The 26,229-nt window shown below is 37.7% G+C and overlaps 2 protein-coding genes across 3 annotated transcripts; both read right to left on the minus strand.

The window, feature by feature from the left end:
* Positions 1–606: 606 nt before the first annotated feature.
* LOC140181541 (uncharacterized) lies at positions 607–9,653 on the minus strand. 2 transcript variants are annotated; one of them, XM_072225380.1, is made up of 7 exons: positions 9,474–9,653; positions 9,328–9,382; positions 9,111–9,239; positions 3,162–6,991; positions 2,541–2,595; positions 2,324–2,452; positions 607–939 (listed from the first exon to the last, which is right to left on the minus strand). In XM_072225380.1, exons 4-5 carry the CDS (start codon positions 6,784–6,786, stop codon positions 2,585–2,587), a joined length of 3,636 nt encoding a protein of 1,211 aa, XP_072081481.1. In that variant the 5' UTR covers positions 6,787–6,991; positions 9,111–9,239; positions 9,328–9,382; positions 9,474–9,653; the 3' UTR covers positions 607–939; positions 2,324–2,452; positions 2,541–2,584. The 2 variants fall into 2 exon arrangements, 1 of the variants encoding a protein (XP_072081481.1); XR_011876285.1 differs by lacking the exons at positions 607–939; positions 2,324–2,452; positions 2,541–2,595; positions 3,162–6,991 and adding an exon at positions 7,438–7,726.
* Positions 9,654–21,739: 12,086 nt separating this feature from the next.
* Positions 21,740–25,855, minus strand: LOC112769739 (uncharacterized). Its single transcript, XM_025814212.1, has 2 exons — positions 25,088–25,855; positions 21,740–24,847 (listed from the first exon to the last, which is right to left on the minus strand). The coding sequence occupies exons 1-2, from the start codon at positions 25,853–25,855 to the stop codon at positions 21,740–21,742; spliced, it is 3,876 nt and encodes a 1,291-aa protein (XP_025669997.1).
* Positions 25,856–26,229: the final 374 nt, after the last annotated feature.

Here is a 26,229-nt window from a genome sequence, read left to right on the forward strand (position 1 = left end):
AAACAAATTAAGAGAATTAGGATTTTCTATGTGTCGTGTTTTATCCTTATTGACTGATTGCAATTGTAACTATGATGTTTCCTTTTTTATTTGGTATGAGTAAAGCTTGTCATTGTTGTGCCTTCATAGTTTAGCACACTGGTTTTTCATGTTAGTATTTTCAAATTCACTTATATTTTTCAACTAATAACTATTCTAATAAAAATTAGATATTCAATATTTTTACACATGTAAATTATTATATAAAAAGATTTCATATTACTTTAAAAATTTCGTAAGATTTTGAATATCAGCTACTAAATATAATCCAGATAAAGCTTAACTTAGTTTAAAAGCATTAGGGTGTTACAAGAATCCTTTTCACCGCCGCTAGTTCGTCAACAAGGACTCTCATTGGCACTTAAGGACAACTATTGTAACACCCTACCACACAAAGCTTTACGCTTAAGTCGTAAAACAGAGGTGATGTGGTATTACGACCTCTAAAATAAAATAAGTACATATAATAGCAGAAGAGTTATAATATGCTAGGAGCCTTGAAGGATAGGAAAAATAAAAATCGCGAGATAAAAGCGCAACGCTCAAGGAACGAGTTAACTTGCATGCTAAGAAAACTGTAACTGTCAAACATAAGATAACAGAAGTAGGAATAGAGTGCCAAAGATACAAAATAACAAGCTCCTAACTCAGCCTGCGAAGTCAAGACTGGCCGGAGAATATTTACACATATATACATACATATCCAAAACCCAAAAGTACATACACACAATCCTGCCTCTCCATAAACCTCTAAGAGGATCAAAAAGGACAAGTTATGCGGAGAGAAAGCTAAGTACATATATATACATCACTGTACAACAAAACTATACAACAACACTATCCAGTAACCCCTCCGCTTTAAGAGTCCAGACGCCTAACGAGATGGCTCCCGACCTGCATCTGAAAAACAACAACATAGTATGGAATGAGAACCGGAGGTTCTCAGTATGGTAAAGGTGCCACACACATAATATATAAGGTCCTGGGAATGCCAGAGGCAATCCTAGAACGCCGACACTCAGATTGTAGAGCTTAAAGTATTAAACAGAAGCCATAAAAGGTGGTTTCCTAAAAATATTTAATCCTAACTTAACTTAACCTTAAATCTAAGTCCTATACTGCCATTCCTCCATACCTCCAATTCCATCATGCATTTTCACAGACAAATAAACAGATAAAGGCAAACACAAGAAAGTTACAACTACTGTAGGTAACAAATACACATTTAGCATGGCAAATACAGGTAGGCACACCCAATTAGAGCACAAGCAAGTAATTCAAGTAATATGCATATGATGCATGCCTGTCCTATGGCTGATGAGGCTCATCTGTCGGTTATCCAGCCAACCCGACAAGTCTGAATTGTCCTTAGACTGTCCCCCGACGTGCATCCCCAAGAGTCTATGCATAGATTTTTCTCAAATAATCAATATTGCTCAATGGGGGTAACATTCCCGGGAATTTATATAGTGCCCGGTCACACTTACGTCGTAGGGTCAACAGAGTATCGAGTTTTCAACCTGGTACACGTGGTGGCAAGCCACGGCACTTAATCCAGGGAATCTCGTATCTCAGATTATTCAAATTCATAAGCCATATAAATAATTCAATTATAATTCCTCAACATCCACATCATTCTCAATTGCATCTCATTCATCATCATACATTAAACATATTCAATCCTTATCCTTCATTATCACACCTCCCATTCCGTCCATCAATAGTTTCAATTCAAAACGTAATTCATTCTTTTCTAAGAATCAAACTTCAAACTTAAAACATACTCACTTTCTTAATAACTCAAAATCAAACCATATAACATTTAAATCTAAATCTCTTTTAAATAATCATCTAAACAAAATCCCTAATTTTTATAAAATTTCGGCAGCATCTCCTCTAAAACTCGGACTTTGCCACCCTTTTCGGGTCCAAACCTGCTTTCTTTTCAATTCAACATATCCTTCCTCATCATCATAACAATCACCACAATAAATCTACTTCAAATCAACAATTAAACTCATACAATATTCAAATCCAATAATCAAAATTCAACTAAGAATCATAGTTCACAAATCCTAGGCTTTTAACACAAATACCTCAAATCAATAATTCACCAAATCGTTAGTTAATAACTAATTATCCAATAAACTTCAACCAAATAAATATATTCATCGACAAATTACTAAACATTAAGCATACACCTGCATTCCAACTTATCCTATGGTCATCTAGCCTAAGTTTTCACAGAACATTATATATTAAATGCAAGAAACCTAAACCATACCTTAGCCGATTTCCACGTAACGACCAAAGCTATTTATTCAAAACCAAGACAGCCCCTCAAAACTCAACTAATCTGCTTCCTCCAAGTTCCAGTATTCACAATTTCAAGCTCCAATTATTTATTTTCAACCTAATACACATTCATAATACATATATACCCAATTTAATACTCAAAGCTCAAATTTAATGAAATTAAAATAGAATTATCGTATCCTCACCTTACCCAAGCTTCACATAAGCAAGAGTGAACGTTTCTCTCAAGCTAATTGGATCCTAAAACATCAGAAATCAAAGAAATTCAATATTCTCACTTAAAATTCGAAAATTGGGGGAAGATGAAGCTGAGAGTGATTAAACAAGTTACCTATGAAATTGTTCCGACAGAAATGTAGAGCTCGACGCGGTGAACGCGTGGCCGCAAACGGTGCGGCGATCGGAGCTCGAACGGAGGAGTTACGGGATTTGGAAAGTAACGTGAGGGTTACGGGATTTTTTCTCGTTCTTCCCTCCCCTGGAAGCTGAAAGCTTCGTTTCTGTTGGAATGAAGGGGATGAAGGGCTTGGGTTCACTTAAAAGGGCTGGTCCGGTTGAACCGACAGCCCGGTTCGGGTCCGGTTCAACCGGTTCGGTCCTTTCGGTCCAATCTTGGACCGTTTTCTTCAAAATTAGTGTCAAAATTCTCGTTTCGATGAGCTCTACCCTATTTTGATATAATATTTGCATTTCTAATCCTCCTTATTAAAAACTAATTTATTAACTAATTATCTACTAATTTAACCGGGGTTTACATCCTACCCACCTAATAAAGAATTTTGCCCTCAAAATTCAAATATAGTTACCTGAAAAGAGATGTGGATAGTCCTTTCGCATATCTGATTCAAGTTCCCAGGTATGTTCCTCGATACCAGCTCGTCTCCAAGCTACTTTTACCAATGATACTTCCCTTCCTCGTAATCGTTTAACACTAGTGTCATCAATCCTCACCGGAATTACTGGGAGTGTTAGATCTTCTCTCACTTGGATTGGTTCTGGTTCTAGAACATGACTTGCGTCAGGAGTATACTTCCGAAGCTGTGATACATGAAATACATCGTGCAAATTCGAAAGGTATGGCGGTAAGGCAATTCTATAAGCCACTGGTCCAATTCTCTTCAGAATCTCGAACGGTCCAATATAACGGGGATTCAGTTTCTTGGTCTTAATAGCTCTTCCCACTCCAGTGGTTGGTGTAACTTTCAGAAAGACATGTTCTCCTTCTTCGAATTCCAAAGGCTTTCGCCTCTGATGCTCAATCTTAACCTTCTGACACGTTAAACATTTAGATACATGCAATGCCACATCATTCTTCATACCTGGCCACCAGAACATCGCTTTCAGATCCTGATACATTTTAGTGCTCCCTGGGTGAATTGAAAACCCGCTCTTGTGAGCTTCCTTCAAGATACTTTGTCGTAGGTCTCCAACATCAGGCACAATAATCCGGTTCTTGAACCTCCATAAACCATCATGACCTTCTGACATTCTCCACTGTTTTCCCTGTTCAACTGCTGGTAATACCTTACGTAACGCTTCACTATCTTGATGAGCCTTCAGAAGTTCTGATTTAAAATCACTTGAAATCTGTAACTGACTCAAACATAAAATTCCAGATTCTTCTCTAACTCCCAAATTCAAACCTTGAAATGCCTTCAGTAACTCTTCCTCCCGTAGCATCATCCAAGCTGCATATAAAGACTTTCGACTCAAAGCGTCCGCCACAACGTTCGCTTTTCCTGGATGATAATTCAATTCAAAATCATAATCTTTCAGAAGCTCCATCCACCTCCTCTGACGCATATTCAACTCTTTCTGCTCAAAAAGATACTTCAAACTCTTATGGTCTGAGAAAACATGAAACTTAACGCCATAGAGGTAGTGCCTCCAAATCTTTAAAGCAAACACAACAGCAGCAAGTTCTAAATCATGTGTCGGGTAGTTCATCTCATGCGGCCTTAACTGCCGTGAGGCGTATGCTACAACATTCTGGTGCTGCATCAAAACACACCCTAACCCTTTCAGAGATGCATCACAATACACTTCAAACGGTTCACTTGGTTCAGGTAATACCAATACAGGTGCAGTAGTCAACCTGTGCTTCAATGCCTGGAAACTCTCTTCACATTCCGGAGTCCAGATAAAAGGTGTATCCTTCCTAGTCAATTTAGTTAAAGGTAAGGCGAGCTGTGAAAATCCCTTAATGAATCTGCGATAATACCCTGCCAAACCTAAGAAACTCCTGATCTCTGTCACTGAAGTTGGTCGCTCCCAATTCATCACTGCTTCCACCTTAGCAGGATCCACAGCTATCCCCTGCTTACTCACCACGTGGCCGAGAAACTTCACTTCACTCTTCCAGAACTCACATTTAGATAACTTAGCATATAACTTCCTATCTCTCAGAATTTGCAGCACAGTTCGCAAATGATCAGCATGTTCCTCTTCAGTCTTAGAATAAACAAGAATGTCATCAATGAAGACAATAACAAACTTGTCCAGATACGGTCGAAAAATCCTGTTCATATAATCCATAAATACTGCCGGGGCATTAGTTAACCCGAAAGACATCACTGTATACTCATAATGACCATAACGGGTTCTGAAAGCAGTTTTCGGAATATCCTCGTCTCTAACCCTTATCTGATGATATCCGGATCGCAGGTCAATCTTAGAAAACACACTGGCACCCTGTAGCTGATCCATTAGATCATCAATTCTAGGCAACGGATATTTATTCTTCACAGTGATCTTATTCAATTGCCGATAATCGACACACAGCCGCATACTCCCATCCTTCTTCTTTACCAGTAACACTGGCGCTCCCCACGGAGAAACACTTGGTCGGATAAAATGCTTACCCAACAGATCTTCCAGCTGAGCTTTCAGTTCAGCCATTTCTAAAGGCGACATCCTATAAGGAGTAATTGAAATTGGACCGGATCCAGGTACCAACTCAATTGCAAATTCAACCTCTCGGTTAGGTGGGAATTCATTAATATCATCCGGAAACACATCTGGAAATTCACATACAACCGGAATTTGCTCTAAACTCTGATCATCACCTGATACTCCCGCAGTTAATAACATAATACCCTGACATTCAGTTCCAGAACAGTTTACTATCATAGAATTCAAATAGTAACTATTCACCACAACTGGTGCTTCTGACCCTTCCGGCATAAACTGTACTGACTTTTCAGAACAATCAAGTAAAACATGATTCTTGGATAACCAATCCAATCCCAAAATAAGATCAAGACCAGTCATAGGCAAACAAATCAAATCATGCACAAATTCACGCTGTTGTATTCGAAAGGGAACTTGTGGACATTCTATCTTAGTCACCATAGCTTCATGAGTAGCATTATATACTTTCAAATCATAACCTAAGACCACCATTCTCAATCTTAATTCATGGGCCTTTTCAAATGCAATAAATGAATGACTTGCTCCTGAATCAAATAAAGCATTTAAGATTTTACCAGCCATTTCACAATTACCTCTAATCAGTGTCTCAGATCCCTCAGCACCAATGGTAGAAGTGGTGTATACTCTCCCCGGCTGCTGCACCCTACCAGTCTCATACTTCTTCTTCTCAGGGCAATTATTGGCTATATGCCCGGGCTGTCCACAGGAATAGCACACTCCAAGTCCTAATCTACACGGAACTACAGGATGATATTTTCCACACTTCTGACAATTCAGATCCTGCTGTGGCTGCTTCCCAAACCTTTTTCCTTGATTAGCAGTAATATTCGGCCTTCTATAATTACCCTGACCCTGAGTCTGCTGCGGAACAAAGCCTCCACGCTTGAAATTCCTACCTCTCAGAGCAAAGTTCCTCCCTGAAGGCCTCTGAAAAAGCACCCTCAAACTTCCTTTCTCTGCTGCCGCCTTCCTCACACAATCCTCAGCCACCCTACTCTTATTCACCAATTCAGAAAACACCCTGATCTCCATTGGGGCAACGAAGCTCAGAATATCGCTCCGAAGACCTCCCTCATATTTAATACACTTCCATTCAGCAAAATCTTCAGGTGCACCTTGACAGATACGAGAAAAGCGACATAACTCCTCAAATTTACTGGTATACTCAGCAACAGTCATTTGTCCCTGCTTTAACTGCATTAATTCAAGTTCCTTGGCATTTCTAGCTGAATTAGGAAAGTATTTCTTATAGAACTCTGTCCGGAAAACCTCCCAAGGAATCGCAGCACCATCAGGCTGCAGGATACGTCGTGTTCCCTGCCACCAATACTGAGCTTCACCTTGCAACTGATAAGTTCCAAATTCAACCCATTGCTCTTCAGGAACCTGTTGGGCCTGCAATGCCCTTTCCATAGCCTGAATCCAATTATCTGCATCAGTGGGATTTGAGGTTCCCCTAAAAGTCGGAGGGCGAACTTTCAGAAATGTAGCAAGTGTCATAGGACCGTCCTCATCATTATTGTTCCCATGATTACCCTGATTTATCTGATTACCCAGTGCCTCAGCTGTTGCCTACATAGCTGCAGCCATATTTCCCAAGGCAGCCATAAAGTCTACTGGATCAGTCCCTGTGGGTACAGGAGTAACGGTGCCTGTCCTACCTCTACCTCGCCCGCGACCACGTCCGCGAGTCGACATCTGGTCCCTATACACACCAAACAAGTGATATTAAGTTGATCAGTCTCAATATCACAGGTCTAATGCTTTAAGTTCCAAATGCATGCTCACAAACGTTTATGCCATATATATCAATCAGATATCCTAATAGCACATACACACATATACAGAGAATGCACAGAAGCACAATCAGTCCGTCTTTCAGGCTCTATAGGAACGAACTGCTCTGATACCATAATGTAACACCCTACCACACAAAGCTTTACGCTTAAGTCGTAAAACAGAGGTGATGTGGTATTACGACCTCTAAAATAAAATAAGTACATATAATAGCAGAAGAGTTATAATATGCTAGGAGCCTTGAAGGATAGGAAAAATAAAAATCGCGAGATAAAAGCGCAACGCTCAAGGAACGAGTTAACTTGCATGCTAAGAAAACTGTAACTGTCAAACATAAGATAACAGAAGTAGGAATAGAGTGCCAAAGATACAAAATAACAAGCTCCTAACTCAGCCTGCGAAGTCAAGACTGGCCGGAGAATATTTACACATATATACATACATATCCAAAACCCAAAAGTACATACACACAATCCTGCCTCTCCATAAACCTCTAAGAGGATCAAAAAGGACAAGTTATGCGGAGAGAAAGCTAAGTACATATATATACATCACTGTACAACAAAACTATACAACAACACTATCCAGTAACCCCTCCGCTTTAAGAGTCCAGACGCCTAACGAGATGGCTCCCGACCTGCATCTGAAAAACAACAACATAGTATGGAATGAGAACCGGAGGTTCTCAGTATGGTAAAGGTGCCACACACATAATATATAAGGTCCTGGGAATGCCAGAGGCAATCCTAGAACGCCGACACTCAGATTGTAGAGCTTAAAGTATTAAACAGAAGCCATAAAAGGTGGTTTCCTAAAAATATTTAATCCTAACTTAACTTAACCTTAAATCTAAGTCCTATACTGCCATTCCTCCATACCTCCAATTCCATCATGCATTTTCACAGACAAATAAACAGATAAAGGCAAACACAAGAAAGTTACAACTACTGTAGGTAACAAATACACATTTAGCATGGCAAATACAGGTAGTTACACCCAATTAGAGCACAAGCAAGTAATTCAAGTAATATGCATATGATGCATGCCTGTCCTATGGCTGATGAGGCTCATCTGTCGGTTATCCAGCCAACCCGACAAGTCTGAATTGTCCTTAGACTGTCCCCCGACGTGCATCCCCAAGAGTCTATGCATAGATTTTTCTCAAATAATCAATATTGCTCAATGGGGGTAACATTCCCGGGAATTTATATAGTGCCCGGTCACACTTACGTCGTAGGGTCAACAGAGTATCGAGTTTTCAACTTGGTACACGTGGTGGCAAGCCACGGCACTTAATCCAGGGAATCTCGTATCTCAGATTATTCAAATTCATAAGCCATATAAATAATTCAATTATAATTCCTCAACATCCACATCATTCTCAATTGCATCTCATTCATCATCATACATTAAACATATTCAATCCTTATCCTTCATTATCACACCTCCCATTCCGTCCATCAATAGTTTCAATTCAAAACGTAATTCATTCTTTTCTAAGAATCAAACTTCAAACTTAAAACATACTCACTTTCTTAATAACTCAAAATCAAACCATATAACATTTAAATCTAAATCTCTTTTAAATAATCATCTAAACAAAATCCCTAATTTTTATAAAATTTCGGCAGCATCTCCTCTAAAACTCGGACTTTGCCACCCTTTTCGGGTCCAAACCTGCTTTCTTTTCAATTCAACATATCCTTCCTCATCATCATAACAATCACCACAATAAATCTACTTCAAATCAACAATTAAACTCATACAATATTCAAATCCAATAATCAAAATTCAACTAAGAATCATAGTTCACAAATCCTAGGCTTTTAACACAAATACCTCAAATCAATAATTCACCAAATCGTTAGTTAATAACTAATTATCCAATAAACTTCAACCAAATAAATATATTCATCGACAAATTACTAAACATTAAGCATACACCTGCATTCCAACTTATCCTATGGTCATCTAGCCTAAGTTTTCACAGAACATTATATATTAAATGCAAGAAACCTAAACCATACCTTAGCCGATTTCCACGTAACGACCAAAGCTATTTATTCAAAACCAAGACAGCCCCTCAAAACTCAACTAATCTGCTTCCTCCAAGTTCCAGTATTCACAATTTCAAGCTCCAATTATTTATTTTCAACCTAATACACATTCATAATACATATATACCCAATTTAATACTCAAAGCTCAAATTTAATGAAATTAAAATAGAATTATCGTATCCTCACCTTACCCAAGCTTCACATAAGCAAGAGTGAACGTTTCTCTCAAGCTAATTGGATCCTAAAACATCAGAAATCAAAGAAATTCAATATTCTCACTTAAAATTCGAAAATTGGGGGAAGATGAAGCTGAGAGTGATTAAACAAGTTACCTATGAAATTGTTCCGATAGAAATGTAGAGCTCAACGCGGTGAACGCGTGGCCGCAAACGGTGCGGCGATCGGAGCTCGAACGGAGGAGTTACGGGATTTGGAAAGTAACGTGAGGGTTACGGGATTTTTTCTCGTTCTTCCCTCCCCTGGAAGCTGAAAGCTTCGTTTCTGTTGGAATGAAGGGGATGAAGGGCTTGGGTTCACTTAAAAGGGCTGGTCCGGTTGAACCGACAGCCCGGTTCGGGTCCGGTTTAACCGGTTCGGTCCTTTCGGTCCAATCTTGGACCGTTTTCTTCAAAATTAGTGTCAAAATTCTCGTTTCGATGAGCTCTACCCTATTTTGATATAATATTTGCATTTCTAATCCTCCTTATTAAAAACTAATTTATTAACTAATTATCTACTAATTTAACCGGGGTTTACAACTATCTATTTAAGAATAAAAATAATCATCTGTATACCCAATGAATTGGACATCTAGCATACTTTAATTGTATCTAACTAAACCCATTCCAATAAAATAATCATCCACATAAGAATTAAAATAATCATCCACATACCTACTAAAATGACCATCCATCATATTATGGGTTGACCACACCAAGGTGAAAATAAGGGGTAGACGCTGTTGCATTGTGCGGCGCCGAAGGGGCAGTTGCGAGCCATGGCGAGTTTGTTAGGGGAATGTGGGTGCAATGTGAAGCGTGTGGTGGATAGAGTGGGAAAAACAGCATTTGCGATAGCGATGGAGAATGGACACGTGGAGTTGGGGGATTTGCTGAGTTGGGGGGACATACTGTTTCGGGCGATAAGGGTAGGGGACGTGCACAGGATGGCAAGCTGTTTGACAGTTGATGGAGCGGACGTTAATGGAAGGGACCAAAATGGATGAACCGCCTTGCATTGGGTTGCGTTGAAAGGGAAAGTGAAGAGCGTTGAGGTCTTGATTGATAACGGTGCTGAGGTTGATCCCATTGAAGTTACGGTGCCGTTTCTATCGTGGCGTGGTGGAAAGAGAAAACGTGAATTGAAGGAAGAAGGAAGAGGGTTGAGATGGAATGGAAACGTGATGTGATGGAAGAGGTTACATTGCCTAACCCTAATAATTTAAATTCAAAAATTGATTATTCTAATAAATTAAGAATCTAATTTTAATGATTAATTTAACTTTTTTTTAAACCGTTTATTCACGATATTCAATATTTATATTGTTTATCTGTACTTTTTTTACTTAATTTTTTTTTTCTTTCATAACTCTTAAACACATAGTGTTGGTCATGTTATGTTGTTGTATTTCGATGTCTATGTCTATTAAAAATATTTACGTGGTGATATATGCTTATCATTTGTTTAGTAAGAGATAAATTTTAAAAGAATACGTTGATTCACAATCATACATAAAATATATGTATTCACTATTTAGTATCATATTAAAAAGTTTTTATGAAAATATTAGATATAAGACACATATTTTTATTATAAATTTTTTTAATTGTTACTTTCTATCCTCGGCATGTTAGAGAAAAGGGGCAATAGCCTCCCAAATTAATAATTTGTATATATAAGTCTAATTATAATTTTTTAGTTTAATTCCCTTTTAATTTTTTATTTTTTTCTCTTCTTAACTTATATTTTTTATGTTGGCCTCTCTCAAAAAAATTTCTACCTCCGCCCTGATCCTCGTTGCATTAATCATCAACAACTTCTTTATTAAAGGTAAAATTGATTTTTAATGACAAATGAATTCATATCTTCTTATAATGTGTGCATGGTTTTACTAAGAAGAATGTTAGATGACTATTAAAATTTTTTATTATCAATTAATTATTAATATTTAAAAATATAAATTAAAATATATTGTTAAATTATTAATTTAAAAAATTAAACTAATGACTAAAAATAATAACAAAAAAATTTTTGATAACCTTCTATCATTTTTCTTTTATTAATTTGAAATAATAAACCAACAAAGCCTTAACCAACTAATGATATTTAGTACATACAAAGCTTTGAATAAGAGAATATTATAGACAATGAAACTATTAAATTTTACTTTTAAGATATGGAATTATCGTTGTTGAGTTAAGAAATTAACTAAATTAATTAATGATGATAAATATTATTTTGTTGGGCAAAGAATATAATTAATATTGATTATTTATAATTACATGAGGCTGAATATTTAATTATTTATTATTGCAGACCAAAACAAATCAATACAGCAGTCCAAAGTGAATGGAAAATAAAACAAGGCTAGTGGGTTAATAACATAAACGAAGCTCAAAGAAAAACAAAGAAAGAAATCAGATGGGCCAAACGAGTTGTATGAATCAAACCCGATCCAAGCCCGCTAGCAACAAATCCCTCCAAGTTGATCTCACATCACAAGCAACGTTCACTTTTGTGTGTTGGTCAAAGAATCAGAAAAGTGAGAGAGAGAGAAAAAGTTTATTCCCTAAGCTGATAACCAAAGAAAAAAGAAAGAGAAAGATTAAGTTTGAAAGGCAGAAATCTAATCAACCATTTCAAACCACATCAAGTTTAGGTAAAGGTTAAAGGTAACCCATTTCCTATTACATGCAAACTGCTTTCCTCTCTTCTTCCCATCTCTCTGCAAGTCCGAAAATGGCATACAAGAGAAAGTTGATTTCTGTTTCAACCTGCTGTGTATCTACGGTCACAAGTGATTCTTGGGGACCAAGTAGCTTCTCAATGGCTCAGATCAGGTTTACCATTGAAAGATTTTTGAGGTTGCTGTTTTATGGCTTTCGGTCAACAAGAGAAGGTGGTGCAGTATTTGTAACCCACTAACTTACCAGCAAGTGCACCGGATCGTACCAAGTAATACCTTATGTGAGTAAGGGTCGATCCCACGAGAATTGATGGATTAAGCAACAATAGTATTTGATAGGCTTAGTTAGACAAACAGAAAAGAGTAATTGAGAGTTCAAAAGCATTAAACAATAAAGAAGAGTTTGAAGACAGGCATGTGAATAGGTGAGGAATAAAATATTGAGAAATCAATTAAGGCTTCAGAGTTATCTATTTTTTGAATTGACTTTTCTTATTAACTAATTTTAATCATGTAAGATTTAATTCATGGCAAACTATTTGTGACTAGACCCTAATTCCTTAGACCTTTCTAGTCTCCTCTAAAATTCATCAACTACCAATTCTTTGGTCAATTAATTCCAATTAGAGGGTGATGATCAAATTCTAGTTTATATGCCACAAGAATCCTAATTATCCAAAAATAAAGGTATTATATGTCACGTATCCCGTTAAATACAAACAATTAGAAATTCAGGATAATATGTTTTCAAGCTATTGTTTAAGTAAAGAGCTTTTCCAAGTTATACAAGAACTCAAATAGAACATGGGTCATACTTCCGTTCCACCCAAATTCATAAAATAAAGAACGAAAACAATTATTGAAATATAAATCAAAACATGAATTAAAATAGAAAATTAATATTATCAATCCATACAATAGACAGAGCTCCTAACCTTAACAATGGAGGATTAATTGCTCATGGAATATGGAATGTAAATTTGTATGGAATAATGTTGTGGAATGTTGTTCTGAAACCACCCTATTGGAATCCCTTTTATAACTAATCCTAATAATTTAAAAATCAAATTTCTAAAATTAAAATTAACATAATATCTTTTCCTCTAATAAGATTTGAATTTAAATTCGAATTAATTAACAAGTCTTCAGCTGATGGGTTGGGGACCACTTGATTTGTCCCTTCTGCAGTTTCTAATCTGTGATTGCTGGGCTAAGAACTGGGTCAAAACAACCCAGAAATCGCCCCCAGCGTCTTTCTGCGTTTTCTGCACGTGGCGCATGTCACGCGTACGCGTCGGTCATGCGCACGCGTCGATGGTCCTTTTTCGCGAGTCACGCGGACGCGTTGATCACGCGTTCGCGTCATTTGTGCAGATTCCAGTCCACGCGTTCGCGTCAGGCACGCGATCGCGTCATTGCGATTTTTTCCATTCCGCGTGGTCGCGTGAGCCATGCGTCCGCGTCGGTATTCGCTAGTCATCTCCTTGGTTTCTTCTCTTTCTCTGCAGAAACTTCATCAAATCCATCCGAATGCTACCTAAAATGAATAAAATTGCACAAAACTTAAAATAGCATCCATAGTGGCTAAAATATAATTAATTCTTAATTAAACTCAACAAGTTAGATGCAAATTCACTAGGAAAAGATAGGAAAGATGCTCACGTATCAGAAGGTCAGAAGCAAAGTTTATAATCTGAGGATTAATGAGAAAAAGTGAGTTTGTGGATTGGTGAAGCACGGTGCTCAAGAAGTTGACCTAGGAAGAAGAATCCAGCAACATGCAACGAGATAAAAGAGGATTTCTACTCATTCAGAAGCAAGGAGAGATAACCCAGAGTATTGAGGTTTTGTTCTGTGAAGAAGTTCTCTGAAGAAGTTTCTCTACTTGGACAGTGCTCTCTTTCAAAGAAGCATTCCGCTAAAAATAAAGAACTGAATCAGAGACATGTAAATTAGGTTTATCACATAGCTAAGAGGCTGTTGATGAAGTCAATCTCCTTCATGTTTTACAGATTGTATTTTACTTTTCAATGTTTATCTTTCTGTAATTTCTTGAGTGAAAAGACATATTGAGAGAGCTCAAGTAAAAGCCATGAGTGGAAAGAGGTTGAGTGATACACTTGAGAGAAAAGTCTAGAGTTATTTTCAGATTTCTTTAGGTATGTCTGTGTCTTGTATCTTGTACCTGTAAGGTATCCCTTTCTTAGTTGGGTTAGCACTAAGAGTGAAGAATTAGGTATTAGCATAGCCAATGTCAAGTTAGGTTAGAACTTGAGTGTGAAAGGATTGTGTCAATCCTGTGGAATTGGTGTATGTAATACTTTTAACTATAGTAAAAAATTCCTCCATTATTGTGGAGAAGACTGGATGTAGGTTGCATAGTACAAGGCAACCGAACCAAGATACATGCTGGTGTTAGCTTCTCTCTTCTCTGCAATGCTCTGTTTTTCTGATATTCATGAGACAAAAATAAATTGTCTCATAAATTTTTACAGCTGAGTTCAAACAGAATCAAAATTCAAAGTTTGCTTTAAAGAGTCATTGCAGTAACTTAAAAAAAAGGCATAGATTCAACCCCCTTCTCTAAGCCTACCACAACCTTCCATCGTTTATTCATTCGTATTAAAATCTCTAATTACCATGCATATTTTCTAGAGTTTATTATCTAATTATTATTTTCAAATAATTATTTATTAATATGTTAGTATTTTAACACATTAAAATTTTTTTATTATTGATAAATGGTTTAAAAATAATCACGCAATGTAAACATAATTTGAAAATGGTGACCATCAGAAATTCTAAGTCTAGAATTCCAATTGAAATGAAAGTTTATTTTAACCTCAAAATGAGAATCTCCCCCTTTGTCGTTTCTTACATAAAAATGAAATCACTAATCTATGTTTTATGCACCTAGCTAATAATAATAATAATAATAAGTTAAGAATGAATACAAGTCCAAATTAAAATAGTCTTCCATGACTAGTGCATATAAAATTAATATGAAACCAAATAATAAACAAAATAGTAGTGGTTCTCCTATATAGATATATGATCATCACCTAGCTACAAGCAATCTCGCAAAAGAGAAGAGATAATAATAATACAAGAAAACATCATAAAATACAAAATAAGAGGAAATATCTAAGGCCAATAAGGGCCCCAGCAAATCAAATGGAAGATATACTCTTCCTTCTCAATGTTATTATTATTGCTCCTCCGTTTGGACACTCTAGTTGCAACATTAGTAGTAGTAGTTGTTGTTGTTGATGATAATGATGATGAGCCATTTCTTCCTACCTTCTCTGGTGATGATGGTGCCAACAATGTTTTCAATGCTGTCTCCATCTTGCACGTACTCCTCTCACCATTCATCTTTCTTTATTAATTTGATATGGCTAGTTCCGATCCAAAGCTTAACTCGCGGGATGCTAAAGAAAATGGATCTCTAATCTCTATAGAAGGAGGGTTTTATATACATAGGTCAATAATAATTTCTTTTTATTTTTTAAATGATAAAGTAGTTATTGTTATAGTTCTGGAGTTTTCTTCGGAAAGTGACACATTGGAAACCATGGTTTAGCTCCCAGATTTTGTAACGCTGGTTTTGCATTCCCACTCATTTTTTGGCCACCTTAATTTTTTCAACCATACTAAAAATTATTCAAAATTATTCACCAATTAATCATTTATGTAAAAATACATAATGATTGAAGTATATTTATAATCAAGTTATATATATATATATATAATTTAAATAAACCAATGGGGTCATTTATGTAAAAATACATAATGATTGAAGTATATTTATAATCAAGTTATATATATATATATATATATATATATGAATAAAAAACTTAAATAAACCAATGGGTTGGATATTACATAAATCATCAAAAATTTAATCCGTTAGGTGCATGTTCCTAATGGATATTTCTATGTAAATTGATACAGTTATATTTGATTTATCACTGTTGGTACTAAATCGAATTAAACTAATTCAAATTAGTAGGTAGGCATGCAAATTGAAGGGATTTGATTTGATTTGTACATAAATATTTAGATTTCCTAGTAAATCGAATGACATCAATTCGATTTATTCAATGCTCTTAGTAGCCAAGTAAATCGATTGGAGCTGCTTCGATTTACATGCACGTCAGCTAATGAATAAATTAACACAAGACAATTCGTTTTACTATGTATTCTCTAAGATATATAAATAGATGTAAGTTAATTCGATTTACCATAGTGCAAACGTATATAAATAGCTATGGAATGTGAATTCCTCGTCATAGTGACATGCAATGGCTAGTGATGATAGTTTTTTAGTTCTGGTGCACTACAGATGGTCGATTAAGAAAAAACGCGATCTGGAATTAAATCTACTGATAAGGATTCGCTTAGTGTTTTTCTCAAACCATCAACGAATTTCACCGAGTTTCAGAATACGATAATTCAAAAACTGGGGCTGCAAGGCGTGAAACGGGTGAAGTTATACTACATAATTCCGATTTCGGTGTTGCGGGATGATGTGAAGTATGATTTCTTCATCATAGGCAGCGATAAAGATTTGCAAGTTCTATTCCATTGTCGTCGGCAATTTTCCGAGGTGAGGACCCCCTGAGTTGTTGGCCAAGCTTGTGGATGTGGTCTCTAGTTCAGGAGGTTCTTACCGGAATCTTCAGCCTTCAGCCACGACAGCATGCTCTAGTTCAATGCCTGTTGGTGCCTCTTCATCTGTGCCCGTAATTGAGCCTGAGACAGTTTTGGTCGCCTCCCCATCCTTCGCTGCTAATCTAAACCACACTCGTGACAGAGAAGTAGGTGATATAGGACCCTTCGGTGATGTTGCGATTCCTATAGCCGGTACTCCTAATGTGATACCGGATTCCCGACAAGGTGGAGCACCGGATAGTTTGGAAGATGCACTGCAGGATGATGATGATGATGATGACGTGGAGCCCGCCACGATTGCCGATGATAGCAATGATGACATAGCGAGGAGTATTCCAGCTGAGGGTGGTGGAGCGGCTAGTTCAGGAACTCAACAGTATCCTCTGCACTTTTAAACTTTGGACTTGAATGCCATGAGATAGCAGGGGGTACCTAGTGTGCCTGTCGGATTTGGGGCCAGAGACACACAGGATACATGAAGACTAGCTGAATTTCAAGTCGGTCAGTAGTTATAGGATAAAGAGGAGGTCGTACTGAGCGTGAAGACTTATAGCATCCAATGTGGGCTTGAGTATAAAGTGTTGTAATCTGATTATCGCAAGTACCATGGAAATTGTAAGGAATTTGAAAATGAGTGCACATGGTTGATTAGTATCAGTTTCCGCCTGTGCAAAGGTATTTGGGAGGTAAAACAATACAATGGACTGCATACTTGTCTAGCCACTTTGATATCCGGTGATCACAGAAGGCTTGATTACCATGTGATCTCGACCTTCATACTGCCTATGATTAGAGTCGAGGCTGCCGTTTCGATCAAGGTAAATGCAGAATGCGACAGATGCCCATTTTGGTTTTAGACTGACTTACAAGAGGGTTTGGTTGGCTAAGTATGCATGAGAGGGACTTGGATCAGGAACAACATCAAACCATAAGATATATTGCGCCCTGTTGGTCCAATGAGTGTGCCAACTCTGTAAGGTAGTGGGAAACCATCGATCGCCGTCTCTGCCATCCTTTGACATCAAGAAATAGATGTTCAATGCAGGTGGTGGCCGATGCTGTACTCCTCCAAATTGTGGTAGAACCCAATCTATCTGATGCCACTCTATGATAGCCAAGTAGATCAATGTCATTACAGACCTCTATAACGCCGTGTGTCGTGACTCTAGTATCTCCAGATGCACAACCTGTATGACATTTGACGAGCTGTACGACATCCAAGCGAATTGAAAAGAGAATTTAGGTCGAAATAAGTCATCATGACCAGTAACGACACAAAATATCTGAAGAATAAAACACTAAAGTGTATGAATCTCACATCGTCAGGATGAAGTAAATCTATTCTCAGTCTGCAGTGCATAACTCGAGATCCCTTCTCACTCGACCTGACCACCTGCCACCCAAGATATGTTATCAACAAGTATCGAAAAAATAGGAACAAAGAAAACAACTAGTAATCAATTGGGTACCTCGTCCCCAAGGGCTAGTGAAAAGCGTCAAAGAAATTGCCAGAAGATCCATGGTTGGAGGAGCTGCAGTGAACCTGCCAACTTAACCATGTACTTGTTGGCCATACGGCATAGGCACCTACATAACCACGATAGAGCGGTAGATCTCCAGCTATATCTGCCCATGTCCTCTAATCTCGCTACGTACGGCAGCCACCTGATATGCATGCGGGTGCTAAACTTGTCACCTGACTGTCTCCTCGTCTGCACCCTCGAGAAGGTCATTGAATATCTCCTGCATCCAAGTGCACTTCACAATGAACTTGTCGATGTAGTCTAGTGGTGGCGACACACCCAACAACTACTCGAACCAAATCCATGCCAGACGGCCACCGTCGATGTATCGCTCGAAGTTTGTTAGACATTCGTTAACGTACTGTCCGTTGATCGGGAGTCCTATTTGGTAGGCTACATCATGTAACGTAATCGTGCACTCACCGAATGACAGATGAAATATATGCATCTCCGGATGCCATCTCTCCATAAATGCACTCACTAATGGCTCATCCAACCTAAACCAATGGTCGTTGAGCCTCGCGAGATGGACCAGGCCAGCCATCTGCAAGTATGGCATAATCCTATCGTCTAATAACATACCATACTACCTCCTCATACTTGTAATACAGCAGTGAGGCTGCATGACAATGACAAAATTCTCTATTACGGATAATTTAATCAAAAAATACTTTAACTAAAATTAGATTAAATTCTAACGGAACATAGTTAGTCTACTATTTAAGTCATTAATCTAACATTTCATAATTCAATTTTTTAAATAAATTTAATCATTCTAAATTCTGTCAAATGTTCTAATGCTTACTTAATCCAACACTTTAAATCCAAATTAAATTAAATTAAATTAAACTCCACAAAATTTCTAACCTCATTAAACTTCTAACATTAAAAACTCACAAATTCTATCCAAACCTGTTAAATCTACCCGTCAACATACTTAATCACCCCTTAACCAACATGCATTTGTGATTTCAATCTTGTAACACACAACTAGCCCTATATCAATACTCGGGTACCCTCAATACTATAACAATTATTTAAAGGGTAAAGATTCTAATAATTCTAATATTCAAGTTCTAAGCGATTTAATATTACTAATCTTCTAATACACTACAACCCCTAAATCAATACTCTAACTACTACTTCAAGTTTAAACATTCTAATAATTCTAATAATTAAGTTCTAATCAATTTAATATCACTAGCAATTATTTATTTCTGAAAGAAAAATAAAATAAAAATTTAAATTTCGTTTACTAACCTCTTCATGCACGCTATCAGCAATGTGCGCAACTTCGTCCAATCGATATATTCGATTTGGGTCACCTTCTATTTCTGCAATATCAATCTTGTACTATATATAGATTGTTTTTATTTCTCTGGATGTTACGTGTTGGACTGGTGAAATGTAATTCGAATCAAACGAATTCGAATTCTATATATAGGGATTTGGCATTAAATTGAATGAGGCATATTCGATTTAGTAGGATGTAATTCGAATTTAGCCAATTCGAATTATTATGGGCACAAACTTTGAACTAATTCAAACTATCCAAATTCGAATTACTACGAGTGACATGAAATCACGTGCATTGCTTAGTAAATTGATTAAGACTAATTCGATTTAGTAGAAGTATTGGTAAATTGACATGCCTCAATTCAATTTATATTTAGTAAAATGTTTTTTTATAAATCGATACATGTTAAGGTGATTTATTATTATAACTTGAATTCGAATAACACTAATTCAATTTATATAATTATATGCATCGGTAATTCACGTAATATTTTTTGTTTTGGGTAATTTATATAAATTTGAGTGATTTTTGGTTTAATTAAGTGATTTACCTCATATATATACATAATTAAACTCTAAATAGTCAGTTAGATTCATATTTATAGTTAAAATATAAATAAAACTAGCATCACTTTAATTTCGGTATTCAAATATAAGTAAGTAATGGTTTTTAATTTTTGATAATAATCTTTTATATTAAATTTGAATTAGAATGATTGGATTGTTGTTATTGGATCCAAGCTTAACCTAAATTGCAACCAAACACACCTTGCGGCTCCCATGGATTTTGTGACACTGCTTTTGTAATCCCATTATTATCATCTTAATTTCCACCACCTTTATTGTTTAAACCACCAGTTTCTCTTTGGCTACTATTTATCATTCATAATCATTATCACATACATAATTCATTATTTTTTCTAGTTCTTTGAACACGTAATATCCTTTTCTCTCTCTTTTTTTTTAATAAAATAAAATAACGAGAGATATGGGTTTTTGAAAGGGGAATATTAATGTAACATCAGGTCACGTAACAATCTATAATTATAGGACAAATGTTAGAAACTTAGAATTATCCTCGAAGTTGAATTTTAAATAATAATGGCAAGGAGAATATGATTTTTTTCCCTTTTCTTTTCCCCCTATAGTTGTTAGTTGATTCTTAATTTATCATAATCAAATTAGTGTTTTCCAAAAAAGAAATACTCTAAGGTAAATATAGACTGAAAAAGAAAAATTTAACAATTTATTGATTATTAAATAGGACTCATCAATCACACACATAATTTTTAGAGTGTTTAGTAAGAACGATTATATTATGTATACATTAAAATCAGTTATCAAAATCAATCATCAATATAAAATACGTATTAAAATATAAATATATATTAAAAATAAATTAAATTATATATGTATTTATAAATAAATATATTAATAACTAATTTTAGTATATGAATAGTATTTTTAAAGTAGGATGACTCTTTAGAGAATTCAAATCTTTTTTTTTTTTTGGACGGAGACCCGGGCCAACAGTCCGGCCCAGGTCCAGAACAGAGATCCAAAACCCCCCAAACCGACCCGTTATCCATCCCTGTTCCCCTCCCTTGCCGCGAGAGTGAGAAGATCTCTTCAGCTCGTGATTCTTGGAGGCTCCTTCCTTCAGTCCGCCGGCGACATGATCTGAAGCATGCATGGTTACTGAGGCCACCGGCTTGGGAACACGGAGCCTTTGTCGAGACTGCGCCGCCGTCCCACGAAGCTGTCTCCGAAGCAGGTGCCTGGGCATCACCAACAGCGCTCTGCTTCCTCCTCTTTCCAAGATCCATAATAACCTCTTCCCGTTAGCAATTCGGAGTATTGGGTAGACTCCACTCCAAATGTCTTCCGGCGCCTCAACCATTCAGTCTGAATTGATACTCTCCCTTTGTCAGAACTCGAATCTGGATGCCACTCCCTTTATCATAATTTGAACTCGATGACCTCCATCTTTTGCCTCCACTGGAACCACTCTGGCCCTCCTCTTCCTCACGTTCCCGCAGCACGATCTCAGACACAGCGTCGCCTTGGGTTGTATGCAGATCTTCTGTCTCAGATCATTGACGATCTGGATGAAATCCTGACACTCTTGGCTCTTTGCTTGGTTCGAGCTTCTCTATTTGCCTAATTTTAATTATCCAGTAATTCTTGTGTAATTGTTGATTTACATTCGAAGCTCTGTTCTAATAATGCTCTGTATTTCTGTAGGTGGTTTAGTGCTCCAGTTTGCTCGTAGTGTCTCTGCTTCTGCCGCTTTCGCCACTGCATGAGCTAGACGATTTCCATTTCTGGGGGTCCAAGTCATTCCCTTTTCAGGTAAATTCGCCATTAAAATTTGAATGTCTTGGAATATGGCCATAGCCTCTCCTAAAGCTATTTTAGATTTGATAGCTTGAGCTAGCTTTAGGTTGTCAGTTTCTATTAAGGTTCTGCCCATTTGTAAATTATTCACTATGATTAATGCTTGTCTTACTGCCTGGACTTCTGCCACAGTACTTGATGTGGCTTGGATTTTTCCTGAAAAACCTAATATGATTCTTCCTTTGTGATCTCTGATAACCACAGCAATTGCACCAGTTCCTGTATCCTTCCTGAATGCTGCGTCAACGTTCGCCTTCAACCAGTTTTCAGGGGGAGGTCTCCATTTCACCAGGTTTGTTTTACTTTTATTACCTTCTGTTTTCTGTGTGTGCTGTTTTTCTGCTAGCTTCCAGTAGATTTCCTCTAGTGCTTTAGCCCTGTAGATTGTCCATTTAGGATTTACATCCTGCTGCTGAAACAGTTTGTTATTTCTTGTTTTCCATATTTCCCACATGAGAAATCCTAGCTTGCTGATCCTCTTCTCCATGTCCTCTCCCCCACCTGCTCTCAACTTCTTTATACATTCGACCACCCAATTTCCGATAGAACTTACTGTCTCCACTGTTGGGGTCCATTGGCATTCCGCTCCGAACCATGCTGCCCTAGCCCAATCACAAAGTAGTAGTGCGTGTTCTACTGTCTCTGGACTTTTTAAACATATCTGGAAAACTGGATTTGGTGCCATCTTTCTTTTATATAAGTTAGAACCTACGGGTAATATATCATGACAGGCTTTCCATAAAAACATTCTGATCTTCTGTGGTACTTCCATTCTCCATACCTCCCTCCATATCTCCCTTTTGTCTTCACTTGTTGATGGATTTCCATATTTGCTATTCTGCTCAACTCTTCTTGCAGCATAGTATCCAGTTCTTATTGAGTAACTCCCATCTTCCCTCCATGGCCAATACAGATGATCTTCTTTGTTCATTACACTAACAGGGGTGCTAAGTATCTCCTTGCAAATTTCTTGGGAGAATCTGCTCTCGATCTTCTTTTTATTCCAGCCTTCCCCATTTACAATGAGATCCTTAACCTTTGAGTCATCTGTGCTGTTTGTGTTGAGAGGGCTGCTCCTGCCTGCGATCCAATTGTCTTTCCAGATGCTCACTTTGGAGCCATCTCCTATGCTCCACTTTGCGCATTTCCTTAATAGCTCTCTTCCATGTAAGATGCTTCTCCAGACCCATGAGGCGCCTTTTTTACCCGTTGCTGTCCAGAAGTTGCCGTCCGGGAAATACAACGATTTCAAAATTTGTACCCAGATTGCATTTGGATTTTTGAGAGCTCTCCATGCTTGTTTTGCCAGGTAGGCAGTGTTTTGTTTTTCCAGGTCTTTAAACCCCAATCCCCCTTCACTCTTGCTATCAGTGATGCTATCCCACTTCTTCCAATGAATGCCCCGTTCCTTCCCCGATGCTGCCCACCAGAATCTCGCGACCTTCGTGGAAATTCTCCCGCAAAAGCTCTTCGGGAACTTTATCACATTCATGATATACGATGGTATTGCCTGAATTACCGATTTTATTAGAGTTTCTTTGCCTGCTTGATTCAGCAACCTTTCTTTCCACCCTTCTAGTTTATTCATGATCTTCTCTTCAATCCATGCTAGAGCTTTGTTGTGAGATCTTCCCCATATGGCTGGTAGCCCCAAGTACTTTCCTGGCGTGTCCCATGTTTTCATTCCTAAAATCTCTTCTATGTCTACTCTCGTTTGTATCGGCACTTGACTTCCAAAGGAGATGCCTGACTTGTTCATATTAATTCTTTGCCCGGATGCCTCTGTGTATTCGTTTAGTACGGTTATGATCTGAAAAATCTCCTCCTCCTTCGCCTTCGCAAAAATAATGCAGTCGTCCGCAAACAACAAGTGAGTAATAGCCGGAGCTGTTGGGGCTATCTTTAGACCCGTTATATTGCCTTTCTCTTTAGCCTGCTGCATAAGAATCGTGAATACCTCCGCTGCTAAAATGAACAGGTATGGGGATAATGGATCCCCTTGTCTAAGACCCCTCTGAGGCTTTATCTTCTTCGATAACTCACCGTTGACTCTTACCCTATAACTCGCACTTCTAACACATTTCATCACCCAGTCAACCCACTTCTCAGCGAACCCAAATTTCTTGAGCACTTTTTCGAGAAAATCCCATTCCAGCCTGTCATACGCCTTGTTCATGTCTAATTTGATTGCAACATTTTCTGATCCATCTCTTCCTTTCCTATTTAGGCTATGGTAGACTTCTTGGACGATTACTACATTATCTTGTATGAGCCTTCCACCCACAAATGCACTTTGGGTAGGGGACACTATATCCTCGAGGAGCCCTTTTAGTCTCAACACTATGACCCTGGTTATTATTTTGTAAATAAAATTGCAACAACTAATTGGTCTTAACTGATTGAGTTCTTCCGGATCTTTTACCTTTGGAATTAAAACTACTATGGTTTCGCTAATCTCTTCCGGCAAGAACCCGTTCCGAAAGAATTCTCTGACTACTGCACATACCTCTTTTTTGATTATCTCCCAGTGCTTTTGATAGAACAGTCCATTCAGGCCGTCTGGTCCAGGAGCCTTGAGGCTGCCCATGCTGAAAACTGCTTTCCTGATTTCTTCTTCTGTGACCTCTGCGATCAGCTCCCTGTTCATGTCTTCCGAGACTCTTACTGGAATCTTGTTTACGACTGACTCGCAATTCCTTTTATTGTTTGAAGTAAAGAGCGCATCAAATCGTTCCTCTATGTGCTTCATGATTTCTTTCCTGTTTTGTATCCAGAAGCCCGCCTCATTTTTGAGCTTATCGATTCGGTTCCTTCCCCTTCTTTGAATGGTTGTAGCATGGAAAAAAGCTGTGTTCTTATCTCCCCATTTCAACCACTTCAACCTAGCTCTTTGTCCCCAATATTTTTCTTCCTGTTTCCATAATGCAGCTATATTCTCTTTTATATGTTATATTTTCTCCTGTTTTTCTTGTGTTAAATCTGAATCTTGTAGCTTCGTTAATTCCTCCTTCAGCTTGCGAATTTCTTGATCTGCTCGTTTCAGAGTCCTCTTGCTCCACTTTTTAAGCTCCTCTTTACAATTTTTCATTCTTGTTGTTATTCCTTTCCAGACGCATCCTTGGACATCTTCCTTTTCCCATCCCTTTTTTACCGTATTCTCGCAATCCTCATGATCGGTCCAGAAGGCCTCGAATTTGAAACTTTTCTCTGTCCTTTGAACTTGATTTATGTCCAAAACCAATGGGCAGTGATCAGAACTGATGGCTGGCAGAGCTTTGAGTGATGCCTGCTGATATAATATTCTCCATTCCCAATTTACTAATGCCCTATCTATCCTTTCCCTGGTGATGAATCCATTTCTTGGATTTCCGAACCATGTAAATCTTCCTCCTTTTATATCTAAGTCCATAAGGTAATTCATATCTGCAAACTGCCTAAATTCTCTCACCTGATTCTGTGGCTTTGGATGTAGCCCAATTTTCTCTTCTTGGCTTAAAATGTCGTTGAAATCCCCGATGAATAGCTGTGGCTCCCCCTTGTTGTTGTTATTCGCTGTGATTGTCCTCCATTGTTCTTTTCTCCTTCCAAAACATGGATTCCCATATATAAAGTTACACTCCCATATTTTTCCTTTTCTATCATCAATACGAGCTTTTATATGATTATCGCACCAAAAGTAAATATTAATATTATATATTTCATTCCACAAAAGGCATAGCCCTCCGGACAGTCCCCGGGGTTCTATGTGAAATACATTTTCAAAATGTAGCCTTCTTTTCAACTTTTTAATAGTACTTTCTCTAGCTCTAGTCTCCATTAGATATACTATTGCAGGCTTGAATTGTTTGCACATACTGTGCAATTCAGAAACTGTCGCGGGAGCTGCTACCCCGCGGCAGTTCCAGCTTATGATGCTCATGGTTGAGTTGGGGGCATGTGTAGGCCCGCCTCCTCAGCCGTTATGTCTTCCAAGTTATCTCTGATCTGTGATCCTTCCTCATGCGCTCCTCCTTCTGTTATGCTTCTCCACCTTCTGTTCTTCTTGTTGGCCCTCGACATTTGCGTACCTTCCTCTTCTTCTTTCTGAAGTTTTACATTTCGCTCCTGTTGGTCCTCTTCCCTTCTTCTTTTCAGCTTTAACTTTTCCTCCATCCTTTGGATAAGTTCTGTTTCGTATTCTCTGGCCACTACTATTGCTTTACTATTTTTCTGCTCTATTTCCTCCTCTTCTTCTGCTAATTCTACATAATAAAAGCCTCCTTCACTCTCTGTGATTATCTGTTTTCCTCTCTG

Source organism: Arachis hypogaea, chromosome 18 (genome assembly GCF_003086295.3).
Source record: "Arachis hypogaea cultivar Tifrunner chromosome 18, arahy.Tifrunner.gnm2.J5K5, whole genome shotgun sequence".
In the NCBI taxonomy this organism is placed as follows: Eukaryota; Viridiplantae; Streptophyta; class Magnoliopsida; order Fabales; family Fabaceae; genus Arachis; species Arachis hypogaea.